Source organism: Bombina bombina, chromosome 7, assembly GCF_027579735.1.
Source record: "Bombina bombina isolate aBomBom1 chromosome 7, aBomBom1.pri, whole genome shotgun sequence".
NCBI classification, from domain to species: Eukaryota; Metazoa; Chordata; class Amphibia; order Anura; family Bombinatoridae; genus Bombina; species Bombina bombina.
This window is the reverse complement of record NC_069505.1, coordinates 235,989,279-236,007,010: the sequence shown is the minus strand read 5'-3', so window position 1 is coordinate 236,007,010 and position 17,732 is coordinate 235,989,279. Positions and strand designations below refer to the sequence as shown.

Below are 17,732 nucleotides of genomic sequence, written 5' to 3'. Positions count from 1 at the left end.
GGGAGCCAGTTTATTGGAAGGCACACGAAGGTTCAATTTGCGGGAGGACAGCCAAACTCTCTCACCAACCTGGTAGGAAGGCGCGGGCAGACACCTATGATCAGCCTGGAACTTTTGGCGCTGCATAGAACGATGAAGGCAATCCTGAATCTGCTCCCACGTGGAACGCAGTTGCCGTAGATGCTCCTCCAAAGCCGGAATACCCTGAGACAGGAATGAATCAGGCAACAAGGATGGTTGAAACCCATAATTCGCCATTAACGGGGATAACTTGGAGGAAGCATTAATAGCACTATTACGAGCAAACTCTGCCCAAGGTAACAGTTCAGACCAATTATTGTGGTGATCTGAGACATAGCAACAGAGGAACTGTTCTAGAGCTTGATTAGACCGTTCCGCAGCCCCATTGGATTGAGGGTGATATGCCGAGGAGAAGGAAAGCTGTATCCCCATTTTGAGCACAAAAGGAATGCCAAAATCTGGAGACATACTGGCTACCCCAGTCCAACACGATCTCCTTGGGTAACCCATGTAAACGGAAGACCTCCCGGGCAAAAATTGAAGCAAGCTCCTGAGCGGTAGGCAACTTCATCAAGGGAATGCAATGTGACATTTTAGAAAAACGGTCAACCACCATAAGGATAACAGTATTGCCATTGGAAACAGGGAGCTCGACAATGAAGTCCATGGAAAGATGTGTCCAAGGACGCTCACCATTAGCAATAAGTTGAAGAAGACCCACAGGAAGATGTCGAGGAGTCTTATTCTGTGCACAAACTGAGCAGGAGGCAACATCAGAATGAAGACCTGGCCACCAGAATTGTTGAGTGACAGACCAAATCATTTGGTTCTTACCTGGGTGACCTGCGGCTTTAGGATAGTGGTAAGTGTGCAAAAGTTTAGTTCGAAGATTCTCAGGAACAAAACACTTACCACTAGGTTTCTCAGGAGGTGCATTGGTTTGTGCAGCCAGGATCTCCTTCCCAAGGGAGAAGTCAAATTAGTATGTATGGTAGCCAAAATATGGTCAGGAGGTATAACTGGAGTAGGTTCAGACTCCTCCTTGGACAGAGGCGAAAATTTTCGAGAGAGGACCACATAATTAAACCAAGACAAAAATAGCGCCCATCTGGCCTGTTGGGGAGACAAATGTTTTGCTTCAGAAAGATAAGTTAAATTCTTGTGGTCAGTAAGAATGAGCACTGGCACGCTAGTACCCTCGAGAAGATGCCTCCATTCCTTCAGTGCCAAAATTATGGGCAGTAATTCCCTGTCGCCAATTTCATAATTGCACTCCGCTGGAGACAATTTCTTAGAGAAGAAACCACACGGATGCAAGGAACCGTCAGGCGTAGGACATTGAGAACCCCTGTAACATCAGAACTATGAGCCTCAAGTGTGGGTGAGTGTATGAGGATGTTGTCCAAGTACACCACGACACACTGTTACAACATATCTCGTAGGACATCATTAATAAATTCCTGGAAAACAGCAGGAGCATTACATAGGCCAAAGGGCATTACAAGATACTCATAATGCCAGCTCCTGGTGTTAAATGCTGTTTTCCATTCGTAGCCCTCCTTGATCCTAACGAGATTGTACGCTGCTCTCAAATCAAGTTTAGTAAAGACCGTAGCTCCATTGAGGTGGTCAAAAAGTTCCGTAAAGAGCGCAATAGGGTAAGCATTCTTAATGATAAGATGATTAAGACCCCTAAAAATCGATGCATGGTCTTAACTCGCCACCCTTTTTCAGCCCCTGCAGGAGAGCAGGATTTGCGGATGATCCCCCACAACAGAGTATCGGCAACATACTCCTCCATAGCATAATTCTCCGCAACAGACAGAGGGTAAACCCGGCCCCAATGAGGAATGGTTCCGGGTTGCAGGTCTATGGCACAATCCTAAGACCGGTGAGGAGGCAACGTACCGGCACGCACCTTGTCAAAAACGTCTAGGTAATCCGGACGTAAAAAGGTACACATGTGAATCTCAGGCCCACCAAACAATGTCCAGACTAGATTATTTTTTAATAGCAGATAAAATTTTAAGTTATGAAACATTAGCTGATATTAAAGAAATTTTTATCTCAGATCATGCCATTATTACTTTAAATATCAAAATTCGGAGTAATCGGATATCAGGTAATCTTATGTCTAATGTGCAGTTTAAAACATGGCTAAAGCTAAGATGGAGGGAGTTTTATAAACATAATTACACCCCAGAAATATGAACCGAAATCTTGTGGGAAATATTTAAAGCTGTAGTAAGGGGAGAAATTAAGGCCTACCTAGTCACACAAAAACGCATAATCTTAGCCAGAGACACACAACTGGCGAATCAGCTACGAAATGCATACAATAACTATATTAATGATTCAACCCAGATAAGGTGGGTAATCCTACCAGAGGAAAAAGAAAGAAAGGGAGGTATTTATATCTCAAAAACTGGCATGAGAAGAGCTAAGGACTAGGTTTTCCTTTTATAGGTATGGGGTAAGGCTGGGCAATTTGTGGCCAATATAATAAAAATTAATCAAAAGAAATCTTCGATTGAATCTCTTAAAACTTCAAAGGGTAGAATTACCAATATTAAAGGAATTGAAGAACACATTCTGCAATTATTTCAGAAATTATATTCAGACCAGGAAAAAAAATTACAAGCACAACAGAATTTTTAGAGAGAATTGAAGATTCCCAAGATAGGGAAAGTTAATTTAGAAGAGCTAAATAAACCTGTCTCACAACAAGAAGTCATCAATGCTATCGAGATCAGCTGTCAATAAAGCTGCTGGACCCGATCAGATTCCGGCAGAGTTATATAAATGTCTTGCAGATGAAATTGTACCGACTTTGGTAAAGCTATTTAATAACTATTATGTAGATGGTATGTCGTGCTCTAAGTATTTTACGTCATCTTTAATAGCCTTATTTCCCAAAAAAGGGAAAGATAATGAAGAGATAAGTTTGTATAGACCTATTTCACTCTTAAATGGCGACTACAAAATTCTGACAAGTATTATAGCAATAATTTATAAACAGAGAGAAAGAACAGAAGCATTTATGTGGCACACTTGGGGGGTATTGTCATCTCATACATATGTAGGTGGTGAGTTCATTGTGTAGAATTGTGCAGTGGCGTCACTAGGGTTGGTGTCACCCGGTGCGGTAAGTTATGGTGTCACCCCCCCAGAAAGCAGACACACACAAAAACACAGGCAAACACACATACAAACACTCAGACACACTTAAAACATACTCAGATGCACACACAAACACTCGGAAACACACTCAGACACACACACAAAATCACACACACAAAAACACTGAGAGACACACACACACACACACACACACACAAAAAAACTCAGACACACACATACAAAATATGTAAACTGTACTGCATTAATTATAAAGCTCATGCCAAGAGCTGCTCCCTGGCTCAGCAGAGCATCAAATGAAAGATAAACAGAGCACTCTAAAAATAAATCACTGAAGAAAAGTTTTAGGTGCAAACTATGAAAATTCTGCTCTCTGACTCTGTTCCAAGTCTGTCAGTGCACAGCCCCGGGCCGCGTGCCTACCGCTTCTTATGGCCAATCACCTCTGCACTCTGCCCACCCCCAGACCCCCGCCCGCCCTCCTACCTGTTCAGTGTGCACTTAGTGTACAGTAACCGTAATGGTCTGGTGAGCATCATACGTGGCTCCTTCACTTTAAAGACCGTGTCAAACAGTCATGCGGTCAGGTGCCAGGCATCCCCTCATGATTTGCCAGTTCCCATTTAGAGAGACAGCACAGCAGTGAGTGACTCCACTGCTCCACATGTCACTGAGCAGTGAGCACAGATAGGCAGGCAGGTTTAGGCTAGCAGCGCAACTTTGCAAGCCCCACGGCATGCCCACAACATTCATAGCGAAATTGGGCAGGGGAGAAGCAAAGTACAAACAAGCAAAAGCAGCCGGGAAAACTATTTGTTGAAATTGCAGCACTGGCTCAAGGGGCAAAAAAATTGTGTGTCTACATCTTCCCCAGTCCCACCAATGTTCACAAATGCCAGCCCCTCTAATAAAAAAAAATCTATGCATCTCAACATTGTATTTCTTTGAATTTCAATATGTGTATCAAAATTAGTTAAATGTATCTTCAGAGGGTATCAAACTGTAATTCACTATAAGTTTAGTGGTAAGTGAAACCGCAGCGTGCCCAGAGGTAACTGAGGGAGACAACACTATTATTGTATATGTGTATATATATATATATATATATATATATATATATATATATATATATATATATATATATATATATATATATATATAAGTTGCCTGTATCTTATAGTAAACAGATATAAGTCTCCACACTCCCCTAGCCAGGCATACTTCATGATTTGGATGTGGTTCGGGCTTTGAAGTTCTATCTTCAAGCTACGAAGGAATTTAGACAGACTTTTTCTTTGTTGTCTATTCTGGGAAGCGTAGAGGACAGAAGGCCTCTTTCACTTCCTTATCTTTTTGGTTGAGGAGTCTTATTCGCTTAGCATATGAGACAGCGGGACATAAGCCTCCTCAGAGGATTAAGGCTCATTCAATTAGAGCTGTGGTCTCCTCTTGGACCTTTAAGAATGAGGCCTCTATGGAGCAGATTTGTAGGGCAGCTACCTGGTCCTCCTTACATACCTTTTCAAAAATTCTTCTGGCACCCTTTATACCCTGATATTTCTCCTACTGTTCCTTGTTCCCTCTGCAGAATGACTGGGATATGAGGGAAGTGGGGAAGGTATTTAAGCCTGTGGCTGGGGTGTCTTTGCCTCCTCCTGGTGGCCAGGTTCTGTATTTCCCACAAGTAAGGAATGGAGCTGCGGACTCTCCTCATACAGAAGGAAAGGAAATTATCTGGTAAGCATAATTTATGTTTTCAACAATTAAATGATATGTTTGTCGCTTATTATCTTAATGTTCATAATGATGTGATATCTATATTCACATCAAATCTTGAGTATAAGGAATTCCCCAAATATAATTGAAGCCTGATTATGTATCTCAAAAACCGTTAAGCCATAGCAGAACATAATTTATGCTTATGTCCTATAATGAGCAAACTTTCAGCATATGAAAGGGGTTCATAAAGAGTCATTATAGTGAAATAATGGCCTGCCCTCGTTTTATTGAGCATACAAAAAATCTTTATCAAGTGTACCTCTATCTCTAGGATACAAAGCGAATAAATAAAATTTTGTAATATAAGTAATTTGGAAATTGTTTTTTAAAATTGTAGTTTCTGTCCGTAGCGTGACCGTTTTTTATTTTCACTTCCATGTGAATAGTTTCTCAACAGCAGTGTTTTTTTTCTGCAAGAGAACTTTAAGTAAAAACTTAGCACAAATTTAACCTAAATTTTTTTGAGTAAAAAAAATCTCTAAGAAACAATGAATAAAAATAAATGTTTTAGGTTTCCACAAGGGTATTGTTTGTTTATACAATGTATAGATTTATGTGTATTTTGTGTATTATTTTGTTTGTTTTTTCAGGTGAGCAACATTATGTTTTCTTTTATAAAAGCTAGAGGTATTTTCATCTGTTATTTGTAAAAAAACAAAATGGCTTATTTTTCTTGTTTTAATGACAGGAGAGTTTCAATGTGCTAGACACTGGGATTTATCGAGTTATCAGCCGTAGAGGAAGCCAGTCGGATGAAGATTCGGGTTCTCTGCACAGCCAAACGCTGTCTGAGGATGAAAGACTGCGAGAATTTTCATCACAGCACGATGAAGAACAGACAGAAATGGGTAAGATCTTCCTTTGGAATTTCAGAAGCCTCAGATTTCTTTTTAATGTTATGTACCTTGAACTCTGTGCCGCTTTTTTTTTTTATTTATTTGGCTGAGAAATTGAAAAGAAACCAAGAAAATTAATCTTTTATTTTGTAGGTGATCTTACATCCCTGAATACTATATATAAGCAATTAAGGCGCTAATTGTTTTTGTTAGTTCTTCTATCCTTGCTAACACCATAATGGCCTTCCAGTGGTTAAAGTGTTAGTAAACTCTTCCCTATTTAAAAACAGATCCGGAATGTTACTGAAATTTTAGATGGAGTTTAATTTGTCGGTCATAATAAAGATGAGCTGTAACTTACTTTTTAATGTAGATATAAAATTAAAATACCAAGTGCTACGCCGCCCACTTCAATAGTCAATTTTTCTGTGAGCTTAAGGTTTAAATTGTTGTCCAATCCACACTCTCCCCATATGGCACTTTTGTCTTAGCTAGAGCACTGATTGACCAACAGTTAAAACTATTAGCTCACAGAAAAAAATTACTTTTGAAGTGGGCGGCAGAGCGCAGGGTATTTCAATTTTATATCTACAGTAAAAATAGGAAAAATTGATTGCGCTATGTTCTGACCAAATGTAATTATTTCCTTGTAATTACAAAGGGATGTGAAAATGCACACCTTGTTATATGGTAATTTTATATGTTCACATAAAAGTATTTTCAATATATACTTAATAAAATGTGTACCAACATGTGTAATAAACTTTTCTACTAGCACACTTGTAGATACACATATATACATATACCATCAAAAAAATTATTAAGGGGGCGGAGCCAACTACCGAAGCAGCAGGATGCGTCTTTCTAAAGCTCCTGCTGTTTGATCAAATTTCTTATCATATTGAGCAAACTAAGGAATCTATTGTTAAGCTTTATTGTTTATTAAGCTCTTAATTATAAGTCTAACGTTAAGTGACATTGAAAGTTAAGCGGTAGTCAGCGCAACAACACAAAGGCTGCCTGGCTTGACAGGATAGTTGTTCGAGATAAACCGCCATCTTGGAGATCAAATACGCACTGAGGCTAACATCGGAGCTTGGCACATTGCTTTAGTCTTCTACTACACTATGGAGCAGCAAGCTATATATATGCTGCGCAACTTGCTGTCTACTTTTAATACCCATCGGTACGAACTAGCTGAGGTGCTTGGAACGGCTATGAGCCAGAACTGGGATACACTGACAATCAATGAGACCGAGGAACATACCAGCTGCTGTAACAAGCGCGCACCACATTCAAGAGGCGATATACCTCAATACCCAGAGGATGTACGCAGTATGGATAGACAGAGTCTTGAGCCTCATACAGCAGAACCAACGAAACGACGCAAGCCACCAAGCTCTCTACAGCCTGCTACCGTTAAAGGGGATAGAAGGCTTCCTCAGCAGTGGGCATATGAATCCCTAGCAGCCCTGATGATGACTCCCGAGGGTAATACTCTAGTGATCTCTATAGCAAGACCTTGGTCGGATCCTGACAGACCATTGCAACAGGAACTTGATTCGTTGACTGACAGACCTCACAGTAAGCTAGAATTACTCACCGCTACTTCGGCTGTGCTTTGTGAGACTTTTTCGGCTGTGGTGTTTGGAATGGCTGTGGGCAGTTTTCCCCTCGCAGACAAGCAGCTATTGCAACTCTGCCGACGGCAGCTTAGAAATATGAACATCTGCTCTTTCAAGATGATGGGCATCGGATAGAACAGAGGGACATATTACAGAGACTGTGAGACTTTAGCTCTTAACATGTTGGAGTCTTTGTTTTTCATATACAGTTAGGGTTTTATTTATTTTTTCTGATAAGACTTCTTGCTACCTCTTTAGTTCAAGGTTCAGGTTTTTAATATTGGTGCCTACAGTAGTGTTTCCCTAAGCTTTCTGTGACGTTGCTAGTTTCCACTTGGAGCACCATGTGGTCCCTCTCTAAGTGTTTAATTTGGAGCAGAATTCTGGAAATATCTCTGCCACATAAGTACTCTAGATGTTGTATATCTGTCATGTATAATAGCCACGTGGTATATTAAATTTCAAAGCAGTGAGACACTAACAGACCATATATAGCACCTTTCTGAACGAGGAGAAATATATCTGCCAGCTATAATCATTAGACCCAAGCTTCATTGCCAATTGTGCAAAGTACATCCTTATTACTCAGTTTATACATTATAAACATACACATTTAAAAGGCAATTACAACCCAAGCCTCCCTGTTAGAGGCCGAGACAGGCAACGTGTCTGTACCAATTTAAATTCTTGATTTTAGCTTTGTGATTGCCTTAACATCCCTCTTGCTTTATCTTATGGCATTTTAAGGGAGGTCTAATAATTGAATAGAATTAATATGTGTTTTCTGAGCTATCTATAGTGTTATCATACCTAAACTACTTTCATATGCTAACATTGTTATTTGCTATCGCTATACGTATGTTACATAAGTTATTATAACCTTCATTTGCCACAGGGTTCACTACATGTCTGTTGTATATGTCTAGTGCTGATCTATACTATACTATATTCAGCATGCCATGTATTTTCTTTATGGTTAATATCTGCTGTACAATGTTTCATAATCAGAAGCTCTTAGGTTTATGTAGAGGAGCTCCACCTGCTGCGGCCTTAACCTTTTCTATCATAGCCTTCGGGTAAATTGTTCAGGCCAATTAAATACTGCATAGGCTACTATAATTATCAATTTTTATGATAACATCTATATACTACTCCAATATGTAGGTATAGCTTGTATGTAGTAACTAGTTTTATATAGTGCCCTCTGGGTTACAAGTACGGATTATATATAGCAACATGTCTAATGCAGTGTCTCTAGTGTATTGGTACAGTTTATATATAGTAACAAGCCTATCATAGTGTAGGTGTAACCTAGCTCACTGAATTATTTGCCCCAACATTTCCTCTACCTACAACAGCATGATATATAACCTCACTTTTGGATATTGTAGACGCTGCTGGGCCGTGTTCACTGGGAAGGCACGGCTCAGCATAATAGTTGATTTAATGAGCTTGGTCTGAGACATGTATATAATACCTAATAGCATACATGGTGATAGAGAAATTGGTCTGTTCGTTTCTAGACAAAAAATACACTACTTAGATGTTACTAAATAATATTGTTATAATTCTGTTTAATAGAGTACTTACAAGCCCTAAATTCTTAGTATATTTACCAATTTCACATGCTACCTGGCTCCGCCCTCCTTCTCCCCCCTTTCCCCCTCCTATTTTATATTGAGCGGCTCTCGCCCGCTGCATCCCCCCTCCCCATAAAACTATAGAGCTATCCCCTCCCTAGCCCTATTCTTACATGAGTAAATACTTTAATCTTTCTTTTATTTAGCTGGGAGAGGTTCATTTTTGCTTTTGTTACTGTTAAGATACTCTATGATAAAACTGAAGTCCCTTTATATGATAACCCACATTTTATAGTTACACCTGAAATATTTGAATATATTACTTTGCTAATGGTACTAAGTATATATCTATTTGTAAATGTTTTGGGTATACCTTTTATATATTGTATTTGACTACGACTTCAATAAAAAATTGTTTAAAAAAAAAAAAAAAAAATTATTAAAAGGTACTGTGGTTTTTTTCCACAGTACCTTTTAATAATTGTCCAATATAATGGTACTGGCTAGCAATGTCCCATATAATTGTTCTTAATATGGTCTGAGTTACCGGTGGTCCCAAGAAATTTTAAATGTGAAAGATGATGGTTGAAACTATGCTTTGGTGAGTAATATGCAGTCAAACTGCCAGGAAAATGCTGCCTTGTTTAATTTTATATCTATATTAAAAAGTAAGTTATAGCGCAACTTGGTTATAACTGATGAATGAAACTCAATCTAAAATATCACTAACATTTTGGATCTGATTTTAAAAAGGGGAGAGTTTACCATCACTTTAATATAAAAAAATCTCACTGCCACACTAAGCCTTAGTGGATTCTGTGCATTTGCCCCGTAGAATGAAGCATGATAAAGGGTTATAAGTTTTTATTTTTGGGAATTATTTTTGATGTGTTGCCGAAAATGTAGGTAACTTTTTGCCGAGTCATAAGAAAGTCGCGTATCAGATAGGACATTCCTGAGCATTAATACGAAGACGTATTCTCATTTCATCACTTTTTATTTCTTGTTGCATTTTCTGTCCTTTTATTTAGTGTCATGTGTACTTGATTCCATTTATTCCATTTATCAGACAGCATATCTCATGCGTCAGTGACTGTTGACACCGATCGGAGTGACACTTCGCTTCCATTTAACATCACATTGCCATTTCGTTCCACATCTCCCCTTGTTTCCCTTCAAGCAGTCAAGGAAAGGTAACCGCTCGCAAGCTATTTGATTGTCTGTTGATAGAAATGAATAGAAACAGTTTCACTGGTGACCAACTATAAAAGGTCTTGAAGTCCCTTCCAATGTAAATTACACATAAGCAGAGTCTAGCAGTAATCAGGGGTGTGGAAATTAAAGGGACAGTAAAGTCAAACTGAAACTTTCATGATTCATATAGAGCATGCAATTTTATACAACTTTCCAATCTCTATTATCTAATTTGCTTTGCACTCTTGATATCATTAGTTGAAAAGCATACCTAGGTGGGCACATGAACAGCAATGCATTACTGGGATCTAGCTGTTGATTGGTGGCTGCACATATACACCTTTTTGTCATTGGCTCACATGATGTGTTCACCTGGCTCCTAGTAGTACATTACTGCTTTTTAACTAAGTAAACTTAAAGGGATAGTCTAAACTTAGTCTAAATAGTCTAAACTTAAAGGGATAGTCTAGTCAAAAATAAATAAACTTTCATGATTCAATAGAGCATGTAACTTTCTAATTTACTCCTATTATCAATTTTTCTTAATGTATCCACCAATCAGCAAGCGCTACCCAGGGTGCTGAACTTAAAATGGGCTGTCTTCTAAGCTTACATTCCTGGTCATTTAAATAAAGATACCGAGAGAAGGAAGAAATTTTGATAATAGGAGTAAATTAGAAAGTTGCTTAAAGTTGCATGCTCTATCTTAATTTTGACTAGACTATCCCTTTAAATAATTAAGCAAAATTGAAATTAGAAGTATATTGTAAAGTTGTTTTATGTCCCTTTAAAAATAAAAGTGCCAATGGATAATAATGCTAGTGTTCCCTTTGAAGAATCTACTTAAATGTTGCTAAAAAATAATTTCCAGTAATCAAACCAATGGCTCTGCAACCCCTCTCTGTCGGCCACATGTTTGCATGAGACATCAGACCAGACTCCTGGCCCTGAGCCACTCTTCCATATGCCAGTATGAGACTTCAAACTAGACCCCTGAGCTTGCAGCCCCTGTGTATCGCATGCAGGGCCGCCATCAGGGGGTGACGGGGGTGACTCCTGTCAGGGGCCCAATGGGCCAAGGGGGCCCCCATGAGGCAAGAACTAAAAAAAAAATTATAATAATATTTTTTTGGCAGCCACCAGTGGGTACTACAGCAGAGTGCTAATTGAGCATGGGAAATGTTATTACAAGGAGTAAAGTATTAGCATTTGAGAGGATTTATGAGTGTGCACTAAACCACTATGCACAGTGTGAGACAGACTTGGCACTTTGTTTGTACAGTGTGTGCCTGAGTCAGACAGCCGATCACTTTCGAGGTAGGACTTACTTAGCAAATGTTTTTTATTTCTTTGTGCAATTTCGGATTGTAACTGCAGTGTGGTAGTAGTTGTATGGTGGGGCCAGGGGTCCATAAAACACATTTTTTTTTTAGCAGCAGTGTATTTATGATTATTTGACAATGCTGTAGAAATTCTATATTTAAAGCCATGGAGAAATGTTTCCTCCTCAATACACAAATTGTAGGTGCCCTTTTGGCAGATATGTGTGTGTGTGTGTGTATATATATATATATATATATATATATATATATATATATATATATATATATATATATATATATATATTTATTTATTACATTCCAGTTTACTGCCCCTTTATGCAAGGACTTTCCAGATGCAAGGGTGTATTTTATCTAAGACATGTTATTGCTCAGTGTTTGAAATGAGACAGGTTAACATAAAACTGTTCAGTTTCACTACAGCTGACTTCATTTTGAAATACATACCAACAAGCCTAAATCCTGCATTTAACCAGATCTAATGGTATGAGTACCACAGCTTATGGTTCCACCAAGACCATATAGAGTACAGCATTTTCAAAATCCATAAGTACAGCTGACAGATGGGAACATTTGTAAACTATATTTAAAGTGGTGATCTTGGTTGGGGAAAATGGGGAAAAATCAAACAAACCTATGTCAACCTTTTTAAAAGTACTTTTCTTCATCTAGCCATCTACCCAGATCATTAATGTACAATTTTGAATTCACAGAATTATTTTTGTTTGCACATTTACAAATATGATTCTTTAAAAAGTGATCTCTTAATTTCTGCAATTTTTTTATCATGCGTATCACACACTGTTGATTTAGGGATGCAAGGTGCATAAATGTTTCCTCCTGTGGCTGTCTGTGTTTATGTCTTTGGTTTGGTTTGTGTCTCTATGAGTGTGTATGTATTTTTTTTCTGTGCATTTTCTGTGGATGTCTCTGAGGGTGTGTGCATATGTCTTTGTGTATTTTCTCTGGATGCCTCTGTGAGGATGGGTGTGTATGTCTGTGTTTTCTGTGGATGTCTCTGTGAGGGTGTGTGTGTGTGTATGTATGTATGTCTGTGTTTTCTGTGGATGTCTCTGTGAGGGTGTGTGTTTTCTGTGGATGTCTCAGTGAGGGTGTGTGTATGTATGTCTTTCTGTGTTTTATGTGGTTGTCTCTCTGTGTGTGTATGTCTTTGTGTGTTTTCTGTGGGTGTCTCTCTCTGTGTGTGTGTGTATGTCTTTGTGTGTTTTCTGAGGCTGTCTCTGTCGGTGTTTCCTTGGGTGTATGTGCAAGTTTGAGTTTGTGTGTGTGTGTCCATTGTCTGTTCCTTTTTAGGACATTTTGACCTTACTACTTATTATTCACATCTTTCTACAGACTTTGAGACTAATGAGACCTTTCCGGAAGTCACTAATCTACCATTTAACCTTTAAATTATTGTTTAGGCAGTTCAGGGCCCTTCCTTTCAGCCACTGCATGCTGTTGTCATCATTTAGTTGGCATCTTCCTTTACAAAAAGATAATCAGAACTCCATATTTTGTTTTCTAAATCTCCTTTTTTTACAAAACTGTAGTTTACCTCATTACTTGTCAGGTCAATGTAAACAAGTGCTGAGTGTCTGTTTGGGTGTCTGTGTCTGAGTGTGTTTCTTTGCATGTCTGTTAGAGTGTCTATATGTGAATCCTTATGTGTGAGTGTGTGTTTCAGTGTATGAGTGTGTCTGTGTGTTTGTATGTTACTACCTTTACAACATTTCCAAGTTTAAATAGACACTAAAGAATAAAGTGCATATACGTTTTAGTCACTTGGTCAAAAATTGCACATGTCAAAGGAGGGGGGGGGGCTGATCAATGGTTAAGTCAGGGGCCCCAAACTTTCTAGTGGCAGCTCTGATCGCATGTCCAAATCAGACCTCAGATTTTACCCCTGGATCTGTGATACTTTTTTATTGGACTAACTATACATTTATAAGATGACAAGCTTTTGGAAGAATGATATATATATATATATATATATATATATCAATTTATTTATATTCACATTTATATTCACTCACCGGTCACTTTATTAGGTTGCTTGCTAGCTGAAGTTTAAACTGAGCATCAGAATGGGGAAGACAGGGGATTTAATTGACTTTGAACATGGCATGGTTGTTGGTGCCAGACGGTTGCTCTGAGTATTTAAAAAACTGCTGATCTACTGGGATTTTCACGCACAACAGTCTCTAGGGTTTACAGAGAATGGTCCGAAAAAGAGAAAATATCCAGTGAGCGGCAGTTGTGTGGACGAAAATGCCTTGTTGATGTCAGAGGAGAATGGGCAGACTGTTTTGAGATGATAGAAAGGCAACAGTAACTCAAATAACCACTCGTTACAACCAAGGTATACAGAATACCATCTCTGAATGCACAACACTTCAAACCTTAAAGCAGATGGGCTACAGCAGCAAAAGAACACACCGGGTGCCACTCCTGTCAGCTAAGAACAGGAAACGGAGGCTACAATTCGCACAGGCTCGCCAAAATTGGACAATAGAAGAATGGAAAAATGTTGCCTGGTCTGATGAGTCTCTATTTCAGTTGCGACATTCAGATGGTAGGGTCAGAATTTGGTGTAAACAACATGAAAGCATGGATCCATCCTGCCTTGTATCAACGGTTCAGGCTGGTGGTGGTGTAATGGTGTGGGGGATATTTTCTTGGCACACTTTGGGCCCCTTTAGTACCAATTGAGCATCGTTTAAATGCCACGGCCTACCTGAGTATTGTTGCTGACCATGTCCATCCATTTATGACTACAGTGTACCCATCTTCTGATGGCTACTTCCAGCAGTATAATGCACCATATCACAAAGCTCAAAATCATCTCAAACTGGTTTCTTGAACATGACAATGAGTTCGCTGTACTCCAATGGCTTCCACAGTCACCAGATCTCAATCCAATAGAGCACCTTTGGGATGTGGTGGAATGGGAGATTCGCATCATGGTTGTGCGGCCGACAAATCTGCAGCAACTGTGTGATGCTATCATGTCAGTATGGACCAAAATGTCTGAGGAATGTTTCCAATACCTTGTTGAATCTATGCCATGGAGAATTAAGGGTCCAACCCGGTACTAGCAAAGTGTACCTAATAAAGTGGCCAGTGAGTGTGTGTGTGTATGTATATGTGTGTGTATGAGTATATATATAATGTCTGTGTGTGTGTGTGTATATATGTATATATATGTATATATATATATATATATATATATATATATATATATATATATATATATATATATATATATATATATATATATATATATCTCTATATATATATATATATATATCTATATATATATATATATATATATATCCATCAGATATATATATTTAAATATATCTCTTTAAGAATAAACAGAACATATTCTGCTATGTGCAGAACATTGGATTATGAAATATGCAGGATTATCATTTTATATTGGTGCTTTTAAATAACTTTAAAGCTGTTTGTGCAACTTGTGGGTGTTAGGTTTTTTTTCAAATTTTTGGGTTCTATTGAACTGTATGGGGGATGCGATTTTGTGTTTGATATTTCTCAAAGTCTTTTTGCTACCGTGACTTTGCGAATGAAGAGAGCAAACGTTTTTTACTTTCAACTCGTAATACAGGCGCGAATCTCTGAGTGCAAAAAACTTCTAGCGATTTTAACGCACAAACATGAGCACAAACTACCGCTCCACTCGTAATCTTGCAAAAAATCCTCACAAAATATCACTTTTTGTTTTCTCATGTTTACCTTCAAATATACAATAAAGATCATATTAACTCGTACACAATATGAAATATACAACGTTAGGTGGTGCTTTATTTTTTTGGTGAACTCATCCAAACTGTTCTAAAGCCAAAGATCATATTCAGAGGATAGCAAAAAAAATAAAAAAAATAAATCGGCGCTAATCCACTATCGGATCTCTTCAGAAATATATAATTAAATTAACCAAATTCTAAAAAATTAAAATTAAGATAAATATCTAGATAAATAACAATAATATCAGGCACAAAAATACACAAAATACATGCAATAAAAACACAGCTATTACCTCAACGTCCAGTAAATAATTGGTGTAGTCCAAAGTGAAAACAAAAACCACCTGGCATACAGGGTTTGTGTATATAATGTCCAATACAAGCCTCAGGGAGCTGTGCAAGTCGGTGCAGCTCTCATTCATTGATATTTCCACTTATCACAGGGGTTAAAGAGCTATAACAAGACAATAAGAAAAGCTCAAAATGACTTAGAACAATTATTTATTAAAAAGAACAATAATACATAGGCACTTACACTGAGGTAAGAGCAGTCAATTGTCCCCAACAGATGATGTCAAAGTTTATTAATGGGAAGAAGAGAAATAGAAGTTGTTATTAATGGGAAGCAGTTAGAGAATTAGAAGCTGTTATTAATGGGAAGAAGAGAATTAGAAGTTGTTAATAATGGGAAGAAGAGAATTAGAAGTCGTTAATAATGGGAAGAAGAGAATTAGAAGTCGTTATTAATGGGAAGAAGAGAATTAGAAGCCGTTAATAATGGGAAGAAGAGAATTAGAAGTCGTTAATAATGGGAAGAAGAGAATTAGAAGTCATTAATAATGGGAAGAAGAGAATTAGAAGCCGTTAATAATGGGAAGAAGAGAATTAGAAGCCGTTAATAATGGGAAGAAGAGAATTAGAAGTCGTTAATAATGGGAAGAAGAGAATTAGAAGTCATTAATAATGGGAAGAAGAGAATTAGAAGTCGTTAATAATGGGAAGAAGAGAATTAGAAGTAATTAATAATGGGAAGAAGAGAATTAGAAGCCGTTAATAATGGGAAGAAGAGAATTAGAAGTCGTTAATAATGGGAAGAAGAGAATTAGAAGTCGTTAATAATGGGAAGAAGAGAATTAGAAGCCGTTAATAATGGGAAGAAGAGAATTAGAAGTCGTTATTAATGGAAAGAAGAGAATTAGAAGTCGTTATTAATGGGAAGAAGAGAATTAGAAGCTGTTAATAATGGGAAGAAGAGAATTAGAAGTCGTTAATAATGGGAAGAAGAGAATTAGAAGTCGTTAATAATGGGAAGAAGAGAATTAGAAGTCGTTAATAATGGGAAGAAGAGAATTAGAAGCCGTTAATAATGGGAAGAAGAGAATTAGAAGTCGTTAATAATGGGAAGAAGAGAATTAGAAGCCGTTAATAATGGGAAGAAGAGAATTAGAAGTCGTTATTAATGGAAAGAAGAGAATTAGAAGTCGTTATTAATGGGAAGCAGTTAGAGAATTAGAAGTCGTTATTAATGGGAAGCAGTTAGAGAATTAGAAGTTGTTATTAATGGGAAGCAGTTAGAGAATTAGAAGTCGTTATTAATGGGAAGCAGTTGTTATTTCCGCTCAGTACATTTAGATCAGTGGGTAATTTTTCTATAGGAGCTAATATTACATTTTGTTTTTTACTGATCACAGAAAGCTTAGCTAATGTTTGTTTTGTCTCCAGTGTTTCAAGCTTTGTGAGGAAAACGACAGAGAAAATTGGAACTCTTCACATGACCCAGGAGATCAGAGTTAAGCCAGAAATGAAGGAAGAAGAACGTCCTGCTGAAATATCTGTAAACGGCTCACTGCAACGAGAAGAGGAAAATCATGAGTGAGTGAAAACCACATTCTTGTAATTAAATACAAATATTTTTATATACAATAGCTCATTTTATCTTTTCTGAGTGTTTATACTGTATATAAAGTTGGATAACAATTGTTAGTATTTTATTTATTCATTTTTTTATTATATGAACCCCAAACATTTGCATAGGGGTTGAACAGATAAGTTATATGCTTTTCAGATTAGGATACCAAGAGAACAAAGTGCATTTGATAACAGATATATAGCTCTATCTGAACCATGCCGGTTTGAAGAGATTCAGATAGAGAATGCAAGTTTAAACAACTTTCCAATTAACTTCTATTATCTTGTTGCTTCATTCTCTCTGTATCCTTTGAAGAAACAGCAATGCACATGGGTGAGCTAATAACATGAGACATATAGGTGCAGCCACCAATGACTGCTCCTGAGCCTACCTAGGTATGCTTTTCAACAAAGGATACCAAGAGAACCAAACAAATTAGATAATAGAAGTAAATTGGAAAGTTGTTTGGTTTCATACCCCTGTAATCACATTTATTTGTACCCTAACATTTACTGGTGACAAGATATCTGTATACAACTC

At 37.7% G+C, this 17,732-nt stretch overlaps 1 protein-coding gene across 1 annotated transcript in view; it reads left to right on the top strand.

Annotated features, from left to right (window-relative positions):
• Positions 1 to 17,732, top strand: part of HPS5 (HPS5 biogenesis of lysosomal organelles complex 2 subunit 2) — a 182,174-nt gene that overhangs the window by 97,159 nt on the left and 67,283 nt on the right. The window contains exons 12-14 of the mRNA XM_053720662.1: positions 5,627 to 5,786; positions 10,049 to 10,172; positions 17,006 to 17,155. Coding sequence (XP_053576637.1) covers positions 5,627 to 5,786; positions 10,049 to 10,172; positions 17,006 to 17,155 — 434 coding nt within the window. The remainder of the gene's footprint in view (positions 1 to 5,626; positions 5,787 to 10,048; positions 10,173 to 17,005; positions 17,156 to 17,732) is intronic.